This window comes from Carassius auratus, chromosome 50 (assembly GCF_003368295.1).
Source record: "Carassius auratus strain Wakin chromosome 50, ASM336829v1, whole genome shotgun sequence".
NCBI classification, from domain to species: Eukaryota; Metazoa; Chordata; class Actinopteri; order Cypriniformes; family Cyprinidae; genus Carassius; species Carassius auratus.
Genome location: NC_039292.1, coordinates 12,750,124 through 12,767,226, shown reverse-complemented (window position 1 = coordinate 12,767,226; position 17,103 = coordinate 12,750,124). Strand labels below are relative to the sequence as shown.

The 17,103-nt window shown below is 39.6% G+C and overlaps 2 protein-coding genes across 2 annotated transcripts; both read right to left on the bottom strand.

Annotated features, from left to right (window-relative positions):
- Positions 1–218: 218 nt before the first annotated feature.
- Positions 219–3,975, bottom strand: LOC113067056 (immunoglobulin superfamily containing leucine-rich repeat protein 2-like). Its single transcript, XM_026239277.1, has 2 exons — positions 3,717–3,975; positions 219–3,201 (listed from the first exon to the last, which is right to left on the bottom strand). The coding sequence occupies exon 2, from the start codon at positions 3,190–3,192 to the stop codon at positions 1,066–1,068; it is 2,127 nt and encodes a 708-aa protein (XP_026095062.1). The 5' UTR covers positions 3,193–3,201; positions 3,717–3,975; the 3' UTR covers positions 219–1,065.
- A 10,443-nt stretch (positions 3,976–14,418) lies between these two features.
- Positions 14,419–16,250, bottom strand: LOC113066464 (laminin subunit beta-1-like). Its single transcript, XM_026238348.1, has 4 exons — positions 16,051–16,250; positions 15,639–15,780; positions 15,311–15,513; positions 14,419–14,901 (listed from the first exon to the last, which is right to left on the bottom strand). Exons 1-4 carry the CDS (start codon positions 16,101–16,103, stop codon positions 14,640–14,642), a joined length of 660 nt encoding a protein of 219 aa, XP_026094133.1. The 5' UTR covers positions 16,104–16,250; the 3' UTR covers positions 14,419–14,639.
- Positions 16,251–17,103: the final 853 nt, after the last annotated feature.

The window sequence follows — 17,103 nt, the reverse complement described above, 5'->3', positions numbered from 1 at the left end:
ACATTACTCGGGTGTTTGTTAATTTAGCAAATTGAAATAAAAGCAAAAAACATATCTTTTCGAGTGTTTGAGCTCTTTTCAGGCTGCGTTCAATATCCAGCGAACGGACTTCAGATTATTTATGATTTTTCATAGCTACTGAACTGTGTGGTTTGTGCTGGAGATTGTCCAGATTTTTTAAAAACACTTTCCCGTGTTTGCAAAAAATTTCCAATACATTTTTTGGTACAATATTTTTATTAAGGTCACGTACATAAAATCATATCAAAAGCTTTAAAAGGTTTGAGTATTTTTACAACATCATCGGACAGTTGGACACGAAACAAGCCACTATGCGTCTATTTGCGATGTCGCTTTGACTGATGGTGAAAACGGACCATTTATATTTATATAAAAAGAGAGAACATCTTCTCAGGTTACTTGGCTTACACCACAAATCGACATGTAATATCTAGAGTCTATAGTATCCTAATAAAACACACTTGAAAATACTTTTGTGTGACATGCCACGAACAAGAAGGCTATCTCAAAGAGAAGAAAGACATCGTCAGTTCATAAAGGCGAGAGTTGTTTTTAAAGCACCCGTTTGCAAAAAGATTACAAATCACACATTTTGGGATCCCACATTACACTTACACTTTTTTTTTTTTTTTTTTCGATTTTCTTTTTCAAGGTGACCTGGCTGGTTTTCCAGACACACACATGCTGTGGAAAGAGTAACGGTGTTTGTTTGTTTTTCTCCCTCAGAAGCGCTGGATGTCCACTATACAATATGCACTTCTATGGCTTTTAATGGCTACTATTGAGACAACGTACGTTTATGATTATGCTAAAGTGACGAGACTTCGGGAAATGGGTTGTTTTATGAGGTTTTCTGAAGACAGATTTGTCCATTTAAGTCTAGTCCACTCGATATATTCTCAAAAACCCTGTTTATAATATTGAACACTCATCGTATGCACTTACTGCTAACCTTCTGAGGTAAAATGCGTCTGTGTTACGTGAGATGACAGTCTGTATTCACCTGGTTTGTATGTGTTTCAGAGCAAACAGACAACAGGCATCTCAACCGGTTTGTTTGTAATTACCGTTGATCTCGGCAGATATGTTTACCGCTTCAGCGCCGAGCGGCAACCGATCGCTGTACTCGGATCCAACCTCAAACTCCTCCTGTGTTTTGGATTGTGACTCGGGAATGGACTCGGTAACCACGCTTCCCTCGATGTCCTCGCCTTCTCCGTCTCCCTCCTCGCCATCGGCCTCGCCTTCTTCCTCTCCTAGCTCACTCGGGTTGAAGTTCTTCCCGGATCCCACGAAAGACGCCCTGGGGTCGAAATCCGTGGCGATTTGCTTTTCCATCTGATCTGGGTTTTGCGTCTTCATGATCAGCTTGTAGGTCTTGCCTTGATACTTGTAGAGCAGATGGCAGCAGGTGGCACCCAGCAGGGGCACGGTTGCCAAAGCTAGCAAAAAAATACTAACGACCACTATAATTAACAAAGATGGGATTTTCTTTCTAGTTGTGAAGACCACTTGGACTTGACAGTCCTGGCCCCCGTATGTAAGGCACAGGGTGTAATTAGTGCCTGGCTTGAGGCCCTGGAAGCGATAGGCGTTGACGCCCTCCTCTATCTTGGACCACTGCACCACTGAATGTCCATTGCCAGTACTGATGCAAAGGTACAACATGTCCAAGGGTGACTTTTTGGTGGACGTCTGGAAAAGACTAAAAGGCTCCTTATTCACAGTTTGGAGGTCTTGTTGTTGGCTGAGGTGAAGGTTTGACTTTGCGTTGGCCATCTGGAAAGGGTTCAGCTGAACTTTGGCCTCCGTTTCTGAAACTTCCAGAGCAATAACTCCGAAATCAAACGTGTACTGTTTGAGGTCGTCCAAGCTGAGGTTGAAAGCATGGTTGGATATGTACTGAGTGCCATCATTTACTCCGCATTTGCCAACAAATGGCAAAGTCCCTTCTTCCACTTGCTCTTTATTTACCGTAATGAGAGATGTTCCGGTTGGAAGGCTCTTTGCCTTCTCCCCAGATTTGGACCACATAACGCTGTTTTTGGAGCCTTTTGAACCAGGTTTGTCTTCTGGTAAATAGCTGGATGCTTTTGGGTCCAGCATGGAATTGATGGCGTGCTTTTTGGTGCCCAAAACAACAAGTCTCACAGAGCGCTCAACTTTTCCCATGTCATTGACAGCAGAGCAGGTGTAGTTCCCATCTTCTTTCTTGCTAATATGAGGGATGATCAAGGTGCCGTTCTGAAACACAAGGAACCTGTCATTCGTAGGTGGCCCGTTAATTGGAATCTCAATTTTTTCAACAAAGACTGGCAAAGGGAATGCAATTAGTTGGTTTCCAGCGTATATCTCCCATGTGACGTCAGGTTTAGGGGTTCCTTTTGTTTCACAGTAAAGCATGACCGTATATCCCTCATAGAGTTCGGTTTTTTCTATGTTTGGCTGATATGTGATGGACACGGACGGGGTCTTGCAGTCCAGTTTGGGCATGCTAGTGACCTGAGTACCTCTGAGGTGGGAAGGGGCATCGCAGACAATGTTGTTTTGCTCAGGGATGGAGATCGTGGATTTGCTGATCCAGTCCCTGAGCCACTCAAGACTGCAGGAGCAGGTGAAGGGGTTGTGGAAGATTTGAAGGTGAGACATGGAAATCAACGGCTCAAACGTTCCCTTCACGATGGTGGTAAACTTGTTATTGTTAATACGGACCGAACGCAGTTCCTTCAGGTTGGAAAAAGCATCCTTGGGGATACTGACCATGTCATTATTGTTCATCTTTAACAACTGCAGAGCAGCGAGATTGCTCAAGTCTTCCCATGGAAAATGCTCAATTTTGTTGTTGCTAATATCCATATTTTTCAGCTGAATCAATGGCGCAAAAGTGCCCCTCTCAATGGTGACGATTTCATTGTGAGCCAACCAAAGAGAGGTCACCTGGGTCACATTTATAAAGTTTTTGGATTTCAGCACTTTAATCTTGTTAGCTGTAAGACTCAGGGTGGTCACATTGGACGGCAAGCCCACGGGTACTTCCAGAAGGTCTCTGTAGGCACAATCTGTAAACTGGTGGTTTAATTTATCAGAGCATTTGCACTGCTCAGGGCAACTATGCGAACTGCCAAGCACCGCAGTCCCCAAGGCAAAAAGCATCAGGTATCTGGTTGCCATTTTCAGCACCTGCCAAAGCACACATGAAGGTGCAGATTAGTACTTTAGAAGATTTCTATATTTCTATATCTGAATCATGCAAAAATTACCCACGTAAGAGTAAATTAAGAAAAAAAAAGAGTCAGTTTTGAACATTATGAGGGTGGAAATAAAAAGCCGTTGACATTACATTATATGGTCATGCACATTTATGTTGCTTTTATATTATATCTAATCTCTATTTTCGAGTTCTTGTCGACTAATTGAGCTTAATGAGAGGAAACAAGAAAGACAGCGCACATCCCGAGCGTCCTGCTGCGTTCCCGGCGCGCGAGAACGGAACGTTCGGATCATGTTCGCTGTCCAGCGTTCTGAAAACGCTCTTCACTTTTTAAGGAGACGTGTTTGTTTTGTGAATGTTTTAAACTTCTCGAGATTTGTAGCGACTGTTTCCTTAACCGCACAAACCAAAGTGTCAAGATTCTACTTACTTCCTAAAAATGTTTTGTACGCTTAAAAGGTTTAACTTTCTCACATTTTCTTACCTGTCTGTGATATTCCTAACACTCGCACGGATTTCAGTCAACAGGACACTTGATGAAATGTTATAAATATAATTAATGCTCAGATGCCAAATTATCCCAAAACATGATGCAGCATTTTATATCCCGTTGGAAGTCTCTGCTGTTTCGGTTAGCAGACGGCAGATGATACATTTTAGTGTCCGTGTGAAGCTGAGCAGTGAAGAAGCTGTTTTCCCCTCGCGCTCGAGTTCGGACAGAATCCACTGCGCGCTCCCGCCTCCACAGTGGAAGGGGAGGGATCGTGAACGCGCAGCCTCTCCCTTCAATTCCGCATTAAAGCCACAGGGACTTTGCCGTCCAGATGAAGGTTATTCATAATTTAGATACAGTTGATAATTTATTTCACATGACCTCTGCTCTTGTTTGTCTTTTCGATGTGAGTATTACCGATGTCCACATGATACTTATTTTTCTAACTGTGCATTTTCTGAATAATTGTTACAGGTGAGTAGCCTATTTTTTTACATGAAAAAAATGTCGCCCATCGTAAAATGGGCTACTGTATGTACCAACATCAAAGGAAAAGTGCTCATAAAATTATGAATTTATTTCTTTTAAAACATGAGAACACAAATAAAAGTCCAGCTATTGCTGTCAGGTGACTAACTGTTTAAAATGAATAGAAATTATAATTTATATATATATATATATATATATATATATATATATATATATATATATATATATATATATATATATATATATATATATATATATATATTGCAATTATATAATTTTTTAATATTATTATTATTATTTAATATGGAGCGTATTTTGTCTGTCATTAAAATGTCCCTACAGTGAAATTTGCTGACATGAGCAAACCAGTGGGTATTAAAAATAAACAGGTGAACTGAGCTGCATTAACAATGACAACATGATGGAGCTCAGCAACAGCTGGATTTTCTGCTTGTAGGCTACTTTCGGTGACTTTTACAGTGGAAAATGCTTATTTTGTTGACAGGTCTTAAAGGACCCTAGCTCTAACGAAACTAAATAAAATGGAAATGTAAACACACTTGACTTTGCAGGACACAGCCCTTGTTAATGCCTGTTCATCGTTTTATATTTTGTGTTGCGGTTTGCGGTGGTGCCCCCAGAAACCTTTTATATGCTGCCATCTAGTGGTCATTTTATATAGGCCTACATGTTAGGTTATTTATTTTATACTATATATATATATATAAATATATATATATATATATATACTTTATTTCGTGGGTAATGAATGTATGTCCCTTTTGGTCTTGCTGAAGGTGCAACCCTATGTAAATGCTATAAATTGGTAGCCTATAAACACACAGATCAATAACTTTCAACTTCAAACAACAACAAAAATATTCAGCTCTATCATAGTTTCTGATTCTGTGGCAAACTGCTTTAAATTCGCCCATATAATATCAAAAACATTTATCAAAACATGCAACATGAGCCTTCTTCACACATATAAATATGTTCTTCATTCTCAATGGAATTTTGAAATGGGTATTTTTTTTTTTTTTTTTTTTTTTACTTTCGGGAACAGGAAGTATTTTATGTTTTTTTTTTTGTATATGTTAGATTTCCTCACTGTTTAATGAAAGAGTAAATCGAGCAGAACGCGTAGCGTGAACGTTCTAAGAGCGGTTTGTGTCGTCACAGAGCGCAATGTTTGAACTGAATGATCGACGATTAATCTTGTGCTGCTTCTCTTTCTTCATCTGCTTTCACATCTGCAGCTGCTGGTGAGTCGAGCAGATGCTCGTTTCTTATGTAACGTTTTCCTATTGCTTTAATGTTTTCATCTGCATATCAGTCATTAAGGCGCTTTCCGTTTGAACCGAATTATTGTTATGTAGATGTGTTATGTAAATTTCATTAACTTCTGCTACTTATACTTTTTTATAACATTTTCAGATCAGTACAAAACTTGCATGGCTGCATCAATAGAAATGTAATATTGTGATTAAAATACAGTTGCAGTATGATGATACAGACGCAAGGTGGCGCTCAGTATCTTGCTATTAAGAGTAAACACACACGAACACACAAACAGCAGTGTGGGGGACTTTATTAGAGAAAATAGAGTGAAACTAGATTTAAAAAAAAGTTCCTCAAGACAAACTTTAAGTATAAAACACATCAGGAAACCACTTATTTTATTCAATGTATTAATTTATCAATTTGCACGTTCATTCTTTTGCTGTAGGATCCTCCAGAAATGTTGCTGAAGAGTGAGAGATGTGCTGCTGAAAGTCTGTCCATCACTGGTAAGGTTTACGATGAGCAATTACTTGTGTCAGAGAGCAGGTAAGTGTCGTAGGAGAAAAGTATTTCACTGCAGCATTGGTTTTCAGTTCTGAGAGAGCTGAGTGTCGTATAATACAGGTAAGTGTTTTATAATAAAGGTACGAGTTGTGTAGTACAGGTAAGTGTTATATAGTACAGGTAAGTGTAAGAGTATATGTAAGTGTTGTATAGTATAGCCACATGTAGAGTGTATGTAGTTGTGCAGGCAGGTGGCCTTAATAGCCATTAAAATTAGGGTAAACATACCTATTAAAGTCACATACCCATTAAGCACACTTCCATATTTGAGCTCAGATTATATATAAAATTTAATACATGACCTAGATTATTTATTTAGCAAAATCTTGTTATTTTAATAAATATTACATGACACACACACACACACACACACACACATTTTGTTTGTCTATCTCAGCTTACACATCTGTTTCATCTCATCAGCTCATTTGTAGACATTGTAAGATCTGAATTGAGTTGGTCCAATAACAGATACACACACATACAGTTTTAGGGCCTGCAAGACAAATTTGGCAAGCACTGAACCATAGCTTTCTCAATATATGGCCATTAGTCATATTAGAGGCTCGAGGTTTGGCCCTGAGGTACCAGACTTGGCCATGGCTTCTGAGATACCTGTGGTGACTGACACTTCCAGAAGTCGCTGTAACAGCTTATGCTCACTGAAGTCCCTTTCAAAGCCATTGCTTCCCTGTGGTCCCTGTCTTAGCCAACGCTCAGTGAGGTCCCTGTGACGGCCAATGACGCTTGAGGTCTCCCCTGTCATGGCCAAAGTTTCCTGAGGTCCCTGTCACAGGCTGAGCGACTGAGATTTCTTTCATCCACCATTCGAATATGCCTACTTCCATACTATATTATAGGCAAAAAAGCAATATTTGAAATTAGTAGTAGGTTCATATTCATGGCATTCATGAAAAGTAAACTGACGACCTACTACTCCTTACGAGATTCTGTGCAGTGAATAAGAGTAAAGCAATGTAACCCACATTGTGTAAAGTAATCTCTGTCATGAAGCAGCGCATGTCGTGGCCACTGCCCATGAAGTCTCTAATTCTGTCCCAAATTACGTTCTAAAAACTATGCACTCTCTGGATTTTAGAAGGGTTGAATCGTCTCAGTGTTGCATAATGAATGTAATTTCTAACGTTGCATAATGCATGTAATTTCTACATTTTTCTGTAAATGTTAAAATATAATTTTATGCCCAACAAAACCAGGCATAATAGTAAAACTTTGCCTCAACTATGTAAAATCAGCATAGTAAGTTGATGTAATTGTAGTTTTATGGCTGCTAACAATGTAGTGCTGGCAAAGTGTTCATGAGTCCGATTACCTGTCCTTGAGTGCTAGAAAACACATTACAAGAGTGTGACGATTGGAAGGAGGTGAGGAAGCAAGTGAGAGTTAATATGAATTTATTGGACAGTTAGACAAACAAATAACACGGACACAGGATACTGGGTGAATGCTGTAGGTCTGGTAGCGATCCGGTAAGTGACAATGCTCACTGGTGTGTTGGCGAGTAGGCAGCAGGAGAGTGTGACACAGGAACTGCGGTGGGAGAGCCGTGAAGGTGAGGAGTGGATGGGGTTCCGAGACAAGAAGAACATGAACGAGAGAACCAGGAAGTAACACTGGGACTGCATACAATGCTCTGACAAACACAAGACGAAAGACAGGGCAATAAGTAGGGAATGGGTAATGAGTTGCAGCTGGTGATAATGAACAATTAAGGGAGACGCCCACATGTAACAATCAGTGCTGATGCAAGACACACACTCACTCCACCCACATAGTCCAAAACACGACGCCACGGTTTACCAACCGTGACAAAGAGCCACAATCCAAGTCATCCCCAGCGCCACAGCCCAGACATCCCTCAGTGCCGCGGCTGCAGTACATGCACCACTCAGCGCTGCGGCATCAGTCCAGGCCACAAGTATTCCTCAGTGTGCCTGTGGTAAAGCCCAAGTAGCCTTCAGTTCAAATGGCACATGTTTGTGCATTCATGGCAGTTGCTAAGGGGTGCTGTAGAGTACAGGTAAGGGTTGTGGACCGCAGGTAAGTTGTAGACTAAAGGTACAAGTTCTAGAGTACAGCTAAGTTGCAGGCTAAAAGTAATAGTTTTAGACTGAAGGTACAAGTTTAAGAGTACATGTAAGAATTGTAGACTGAAGTTAACTGGTGCAGACTAAATGTACAAGTTCTAGAGTACAGGAAAGTGTTGTAGACTAATAGTAAGATTTCAGGTAGGTCCTGTGAAATACAGGTAAGAGTTGTAGAGTACAGGAAACTCCTGTAGAATACAGGTAAGAATTATAGACTTAAATTAACAGGTACAGACAAAAACTAAGTGTTGTAGACTACAGTTAAGTCAAGTCAAGTTAAGTCTGCTTTATTGTCAATTCTTCCACATGTACAGTACATACATACAGAGCATCAAAATTGCGTTACTCTCAGACCCCCGGTGCATACAGATAACATTAACAGTAGAGCCTAAAAATCTAGATCAAATATAAAATGTAGATACAACTATACAATAATGGAATGTAAAAAAAGGCATATAATAAAATAAAATAAAAATTAAGTTAAATAAAGCAGCGCAAATCACATGGCAGATAGAGTGCAAATCAGTGAAGTGAGCAAACAGTGCAGATGAAAGATTTTTAGTGCAAAAAAGAAGCTTATTCAGTCTGATTAAATTGACAAAGTGCTCAAGAGCAGTTATTTTATTTAACTGACTGATGTGGTAGTAGAATGACGTCAGTTCCATGGTGAATGAGGTTGCGGGCAGACCAATGCTGCACAAAGTGACTGGTGCATGTCATCGTATATTAGTGGGGGGGAGGGTGGAAGGACCTGGGATCTGAGGGGGGGGGGATTCAAAGTTCAGTGGTGCCTGGTGCAGAAGAGGGACGAAGGGGCAATTTCGGGAGCGAGTTCAGCTTCCTGACAGCCTGGTGGAGGAAGCTGTCCTTCAGTCTGCTGGTCCTGGCCTGCAGACTCCGGAGTCTCCTCCCTGATAGCAGTAGACTGAAGAAGTTGTGTGACAGGTGGGTGGGATCACTTGCGATGCAGAGGGCTTTTCGAGTGATACGGGTCCCGTACATGTCTTGGAGGGAGGGGAGAGAGACACCAATGATCTTCTCAGCTGCTCTCAATATGCGTTGCAGAGTCTTTCAGCAGGACGTGTTGCAGGCGCCATACCACACAGTGATGCAGCTCGTCAGGATGCTCTCAATGGTGCCTCTGTAGAAGGTGTACATGATGGAGGGTGGGGCTCTGGCTCTTCTCAGTTTGCGGAGGAAGTAGAGACGCCGCTATGATTTCTTGGCCAGTGCTGTTGTGTTTTCAGTCCAGGAGAGGGCCTCTGTGATTTGCACACCCAGGAACTTGGTGCTACTCACTCTCTTCACAGTCGCACCGTTGATGGTTGGAGGAATGTGCTGAGTGTGTTCTCTCCTGAAGTCAAGAACAATCTCCTTCGTCTTCTCCATGTTCAGAGAGAGATAGTTGTGACTACACCATCCGGCCAGACGGCTCACCTCACTCCTGTAGTTTGTCTCATCTTTGTTGCTAATGAGACCCACCACAGTCGTGTCATCCGCAAACTTAATGAAGAGGTTGGAGTTGTGTGACGGTGTGCAGTCATGGATCAGTAGAGTGAAGAAGAGGGGGCTCAACACACATCTTTGGGGGGCCCCAGTGTTCAGTGTGATGGTCCTGGATGTGTTACTGCCAACCCGTACTCAGGCAGTACGGTGTACTACCTGAGGAAGTCTACACTTTAACAGGTGTAGACTAAAGTTAAGAGATCAGATAGGTCCTGTTAAATACAAGTAAGAGTTGTATACTAAATTCAAGAGTTGTAAAGTACAGGTAAGTAAGAGTCGTAGACTAAAGTTCCAAATTCAGGTATTTCAAGTACAGGTAATTTGTAATTTGTAGACTAAAGGTAAGAGTTGTAGACTTAAGGTGCAAGTTTAAGAGTACAGGAAAGGGGCCGGATTCACTAAAATCTTCTTAAGAAATAAATTAAGACATTTCTTAAGATAAAATCCACGAAGTTCGTAAGAATGTTCTTAAGTGCAATTCTTGAAAAATTCTTAATGAGTTCTCAAATATATTCTCAAGAACATCTTAATTTTTTTCTTAAAAAGAAAATAACGGCCATTATCTGAATGAACACATGAAGCACTGCTAAACTCACACTATTGTCTCCTTGCACTTCTGGTAGATTACCCTAATAATCATAATAAGCAAGCAACATAGACTGTTTATTTTTGTCGCAACTTTGACTGGAGCTCAGCTTCATGTTTTTAATGCGGCCTGTTTTTGAACAATTATTGTTACAATAGCCTGTCTCAAGCTGCAGTGATACGTTTCATTCAGTTTGTGCTGTTTTTGCGCTTTCATCTGAGTGAGCGCTTCCGTTATGTGAGCCCACGCTTCTACAGCAAATGCGTTCTCAAGAATTTGAATTCTTCTTAGGTTTTGTCTTAAGAACAATCTTAAGAAAAAAGATAATAACATATTTAAGATTATTTGGGGAATACAAAATGTTCTTAAAATTTTTCTTAAGTTAGAAAATAAGAAGAAATTGGCAGTTAAGGAGAATTTTATTCTTAAATATGTTTTGTGAATCCAGCCCAAGAGTTTTAGACTTATGGTAAGATTTCAGGTAGGTCCTGTGAAATACAGGTAAGAGCTGTAGAATAAAGGTAAGTGCTGTAGAGTACAGGAAAGTCCTGTAGAATACAGGTAAGCGTTATAATGAACAGGTAAGAGTTGTAGCCTAAAGTTAACAGGTGCAGACTAAAGGTAAGCATTGTAGACTACAGATAAGAGTTCAGGTAGGTCCTGTGAAATACAGGTAAGAGCTGTAGAATAAAGGTAAGTGCAGTAGAGTACAGGAAAGTCCTGTAGAATACAGGTAAGAGTTAAAATGTACAGGTAAGAGTTGTAGCCTAAAGTTAACAGGTGCAGAGTAAAGGTAAGAATTGTAGTCTAAAGTGAACAGGTGCACACTAAAGGTAAGAGTTCAGGTAGGCCATGTGAAATACAGGTAAGATTTCAGGTAGGCCATGTGAAATAAGGGTAAGAGTTGTAGACTAAAGTTAACAGGTGCAGACTAAATGTAAGAGATGTAGACTAAGTTTACAGGTGCAGACTAAAGGCAAGAGTTCAGGTAGGTCCCGTGAAATACAGGTAAGAATTCAGGTAAGCCATGTAAAATACAGTTAAGAGTTGTAGACTAAAGAAAACAGGTGCAGACTAAATGTAAGAGTTGTAGACTAAGTTTACAGGTGCATACTAAAGGCAAGAGTTCAAGAAGGTCCCTTGAAATACAGGTAAGAGTTTGGGTAGGCCATATAAAATACAGGTAAGAGTTGTAGACTAAAGTTAACAGGTGCAGAATAAAGGTAAGAGTTGTAGACTAAAGAAAACAGGTGCAGACTAAATGTAAGAGTTGTAGACTAAGCTTACAGGTGCAGTCTAAAGGCAAGAGTTCAGGTAGGTCCCGTGAAATACAGATAAGACTTGTAGACTAAAGTTAACAGGTGCAGACTAAAGATAAGAGTTGTAGACTAAAGATAAGAGTTCAGGTAGGTCCTGTGAAAAACAGGTTAGAGTTGTATACTAAATTTTAAAGTGGTAAAGTACAGGTAAGAGTTGTAGACTGAGGTTAAGAGTTGTAGATGAAAGGTAGGAGTTGTAGACTAAAGGTACAAATTATAGAGTACAGGTAAGATTTGTAGACTAATGGTAAGATTTTAGCTAGGTCATGTGAAACACATGTAGGAGGTGTAGACTAAAGGTAAGAGATGTAAAATACAGGTAAGAGTTATAGACTAAAGTTAACAGGCGCAGACTACAGGAAAGTTTTCAGGTAGGTCCTGTGAAATACAGGTAAGAGTTGTAGAGTAGAGGTAAATCCTGTTTAATACAGGTAAGAGTTATAGACTAAAGTTAATAGTTGTTGACTAAAGGTAAGAGTTTTAGACTAAAGTTAACACGTGCAGACTAAAGGTAAGAGTTCAGGTACAGGTGCATCTCAATAAAATAGAATGTTGTAGAAAAGTTCATTTATTTCACTAATTCGACTCATATTTTGTGTATTAAATAAATTCAATGCACACAGACTTAAGTAGTTTTTGGTTCTTTTAATTGTGATGATTTTGGCTCACATTTAACAAAACCCACCAATATCTCAGTAAATTAGAATATGGTTAGAATTAACTCAAAACACCTGCAAAGGTTTCCTGAGCCTTCTCTCAGTTCACTAGGTTCACTAGGCTACACAATCATGGGGAAGTCTGCTGCTCTAACAGTTGTCCAGAAGACAATCATTGACACCCTTCACAAGGAGGGTAAGCCAGAAACATTTATTGCCAAAGAAGCTGACTGTTCACAGAGTGCTGTATCCCAAGCATGTTTACAGAAAGTTGAGTGGAAGGAACAATTGTGGAAGAAAAAGATGCACAACCAACTGAAGGAACCGCAGCCTTATGAGGATTGTCAAGCTAAATCAATTTAAAAAATTTAGTGAACCTCACAAGGACTGAGGCTGGGGTCAAGGCATCAAGAGCCACCACACACAGATGTATCAAGGAACCACAGACATCATCAGAGTCGTCTTACCTTGGCTAAGGAGAAGAAGAACTGGATTGTTGCCCAGTGGTCCAAAGTCATCTTTTCAGATGAGAGCAAGTTTTGTATTTCATTTAGAAACCAAGGTCCACAAGGTGCTAAGTTTCCACAGTCTGTGATGATTCGAGGCGCATCCATGTCATCTGCTGGTGTTGGTCCATTGTGATTTTTGAAAACCAAAGTCACTGCACCCATTTGCCAAGAGATTTTGGAGCACTTCATGCTTCCTTCTGCTGACCAGCATTTTGAAGATGCTGATTTCATTTTCCAGCAGGATTTGACCCCTGCCCACACTGCCAAAAGCAGCAAAAGTTGGTTAAATGACCATTGTGTTAGTGTGCTTGACTAACTGACCAGACATGAACCCCAGATTCTCTATCGGCTATTGTTGAGGAAAATGAGAAACAAGTGACCAAAAATGCAGATGAACTGAAGGCCGCTGTCAAATAAAATGGGCTCCCATACCAACTCAGCAGTGGCATAAACTGATCGCCTCCATGCCACGCCGAATTGAGGCAGTAATTAAAGCAAAAAGATCTTTGAAGCTCAGCTACTACAACTTGTCTGGCCTGAACCTTGTATTGGCCACCTCATTTAACTAAAGGTTTTGTGGAGGAATTTTCTGAGTTTGTAGGGGATCTCATTATTAAATATGATCATATTCTTTTATTATGAGTTGTGCTTGTTAACATTAGTTAATGCACTGTGAATTACCATGAACTAACAATGAATAACTGTATTTTCATTAACGAAGATGATTAAATACAGTAATAAATGTATTATTCATTGTTTGTTCATGTTAATTAATACATTAACTAACATTAACTAATGGAACCTTATTCTAAAGTGTTACCGGTTTTCCTTTTCTGTCTCCCCACCCGGCTAGGCTTACCCATCTAATGCAGTAAATCTTAATCTCCCATCAGATGTGGGTGAGAGTAATCCCAGTTGGACTTCTATACTTGCCGCCCGCTAGAAAATTGGGAGGCTTGAGACTGTCCCAGACTGCCAGGTAAACAACAGTGTCAAGGTCCAGTAAAGTATGAAAAGCATTGTAAGAATAGTTTCTGCATTTTGCAGTGGGGTAACCCTTTAATAAAGTTTGTTAATCCCAACAATTTAAATTTACTATAACGTCTGATGAATCCTTCACTTAATGAAGTTAATCACAATTACTTAAACTCCCTATAATGTAATAAAATATACAGCATGAGCAGTGTCTGATTCTCAAGCAAACATCTCTTATGATATGGTTATTTAATGACCACATTGAGCAGCATTGTCAGAGCTACAGCCTAAGAGCCTCATCATCAAAGTACACTCTACAGCCATCTCCAGGTCCAGCACAGCACCATATCCATGATCATATTATAGCAATAAAACAAGCAATTGAAAATAAACAATGTAAATATATTTTTTAATATAGAGTGATTCTTCCACAATACACAAGTCTCCACTTTTACTTCCATCTTTTAAGGTTTAGTAAGAATGCAGTCATGTGCTCAGATTGTATTTTATACAAACAAATTCACACTATAACAATAACACCGTTTCACATTGTATTTCTCGCTTGAGTTTATTCTGACTGAATTTTCATGGAATTTACAAGTTGGTCCAGATATCAGTAAATGAAAAGTAAAAAAATTACATATTTTATTTTACATTTTAATTGTCATCTTAAATTGAAACAATGAGCCGACTGAAATTGCAGTCTCCTAGTTCTATATCTTACATTCACTCTTTGGTCTGCTATGTTTTAAAATCCAAATGACATTCTCTTGTGGTCATAAAAGTGTGTAATACCCTTACAATATAAACGTATGGGTAAAACTGTAGCTGTAACAGATGTAAAACTCACAGAAACTTCTCAGGGATTCGACACAGAAGGTAATTTAATATATTTTCCTAATGCAGTCTGTAGTAGTGTTAAAACAGACAGGTGCTGTAGACGGTGACTTTGTGACTGATCTCCTGAAGCAGTTCTTTCACAGCCTTCTCCAGATCCACCAGCTCATTTGACTTGTCCTCCAGCAGCTTCTGATATTCATCATAACTAGGGATGCACGATAATATCGGCACAACATCGGTATCGGCCGATAAAAGCTTAAAATGACCATTATCGGTATCGGCCGATATGAATATTTCTGCCGATGAGCCAAACCGATATTCTCCAAGTGAATTAATTGACCTGTTTTTCAGATGTGAATGTCTGTCTACATTTGTAAAATAATAAATTTATGGTAGAATCAGTACAGAAGAGATACATGGATTTCTCTTCAGTAAAATTAAAGTTTAAATTTATCAGTATATATTTGTATATATATCGATATCGGTATCGGCATCGGCCAAAATTATTTAGAAAATATCGGCATATCGAATATCGGCCAAAATCCAATATCGTGCATCCCTAATCATAACCCTTCTCCAGATCTGAAAAACACCAAAATGTGGTGCCCATCATAAGTGAGAGCACTAAAAATGAAACTGGAACCAGTTGTGTGATAGTTCTTGTCTTAATTCCAATGTTTAAAATGTATTAACCCAGACATAACAAATGTAAAAAGGTTACAAATGCAAAACCTAATACCAAAGACGACATAACATGTCCAGGTAATTCAGACACCTTTTTGAGCGGGTCAGCCAGTGGATTGATGCTATCAGCCTCTTTCTCTGTGTTGATGGCACTGGTGGAGGTGTTGATAGCCTTTTCTTTCACCAGAGCTACATCGCTTTGTAATTTCAGGAGCCTGCGGGTGGCGTTACTCACTTTTAGCTCTGAGTCGGACGTCTCTGACTCCACCTTTTTTACAAAAGAGTCACATAAAGTGGCTTCAAATAAAACTTCCAAATGCACCATATTGATAATGTTGAAAACAAGCCTAAAATCATCCCCTTGGAACAAATGACTTGTAACCGAGTCACTACCGAGACCAGCAAGTGTTGCGTTCCCTTGATGTCAGCAGTGGCCTGTTTCAGTTCCTCGGTTACTGAACTCTGAGCATGATAAGCCTGCTGCAAGGCCTCCTTTACCATCTCAGCTGTGTATTTCATATCATTCGCCTCCTTCCTGTGAAAAATAGAGAACATACAAACGTGTTGTTCAATGAACTGGCCACTAGGTGGAAATAATAACACATTCCACAGATATGGTACACTTTAGTGCATTGGTTCTCAACGAGGATGACTTAAAAATGACTAGAAATCTAAAAATTTCACCACCCTATTAAGATTTTAAAAATTGCTTTGCTCTAGTATGCCGCACTTTCCCACAAAATATGTGCATTTCATAGCATTTTTGCTTTTGAAAACCATTTGTAAGGTGAGACTGAGAAAATACCTCAAGTAGTACTCAACAGCGGGCGTAGAAAAAAAATCTGATATCAATGGCATCCTTGGGACACAAGAACATAAGGGTGTTAAGGGTCTTTGAGATACTGAAGCAAATCGCTTTGGCTATTTTTTATGACACAGCTTTTATGACAAGTCTGATGCCCTACAGAGAGCATTGGCTTCATATGCTGTCCAGATGTTCAGAGCTGCTTTGGGACATTTTCTCTTAATTAAAAGTCTAATAAAGCAATTTGGCTCCTTTGAGGCTAATTAATTGAGGCCTTAATCAACTATGACTAGATGCCGATAGTATGTATATTTAGATATTAAGTTAAAAAACTCCAACGCCTTTTGGCTACATGCCTTCTTCTGGGAGTTAAACAGATCTCAAACAAACAAAGTTTCTTATGAACTAACAGTCCACCAATCAGAAGTCTCCATCTGTCAACTGTGGTGCTAAGGTTACAATTGTTAGTACACACAAGAGACAGCAGATGTCATCATTTCCACTTCTTAACAAATCGATTAAGTACGTACAAAAACTCACTTCATGAAAGGACCATAACTGTACCCAACACGGTGACCCATAAAAGTAAAATTTTTATTTAAAGCATAGTGTATAAATTTCAAACCACCATAGGACAACAGAACATCAAAGATATACACTAAGGTCAAGGTCCTCATTCAAGCCTGGATATTTGGTACACTGTAGGCGAAATATCCAGAAAGCTTCCCATTGATTCAGCTGCCTCTGCCTATTGCCCTTTCTTAAGGACAAAGGAATGTGGTCAATCCCACAGACCCGTAAGGTGGATTGGTCACTATTGTGATGTTCCATATAGTGTCTTGCCAATGGATAGTTGGTGTTTCCTGTGCGAATTGCGTATTTGTGTTCAGCCAGTCTGTCCAATAAACGCCGCTTAGTTCTTCCTACATAAAAGACTTCACACATAGGACATTCCAATCTATAAATGACAAAGGTAGTTTGGCAGTTTATAAAATGGTTAATAGTGAATTCCTTTTGAGAACCAACATCATGAAAAAGTTTGGTTTGTCTTAC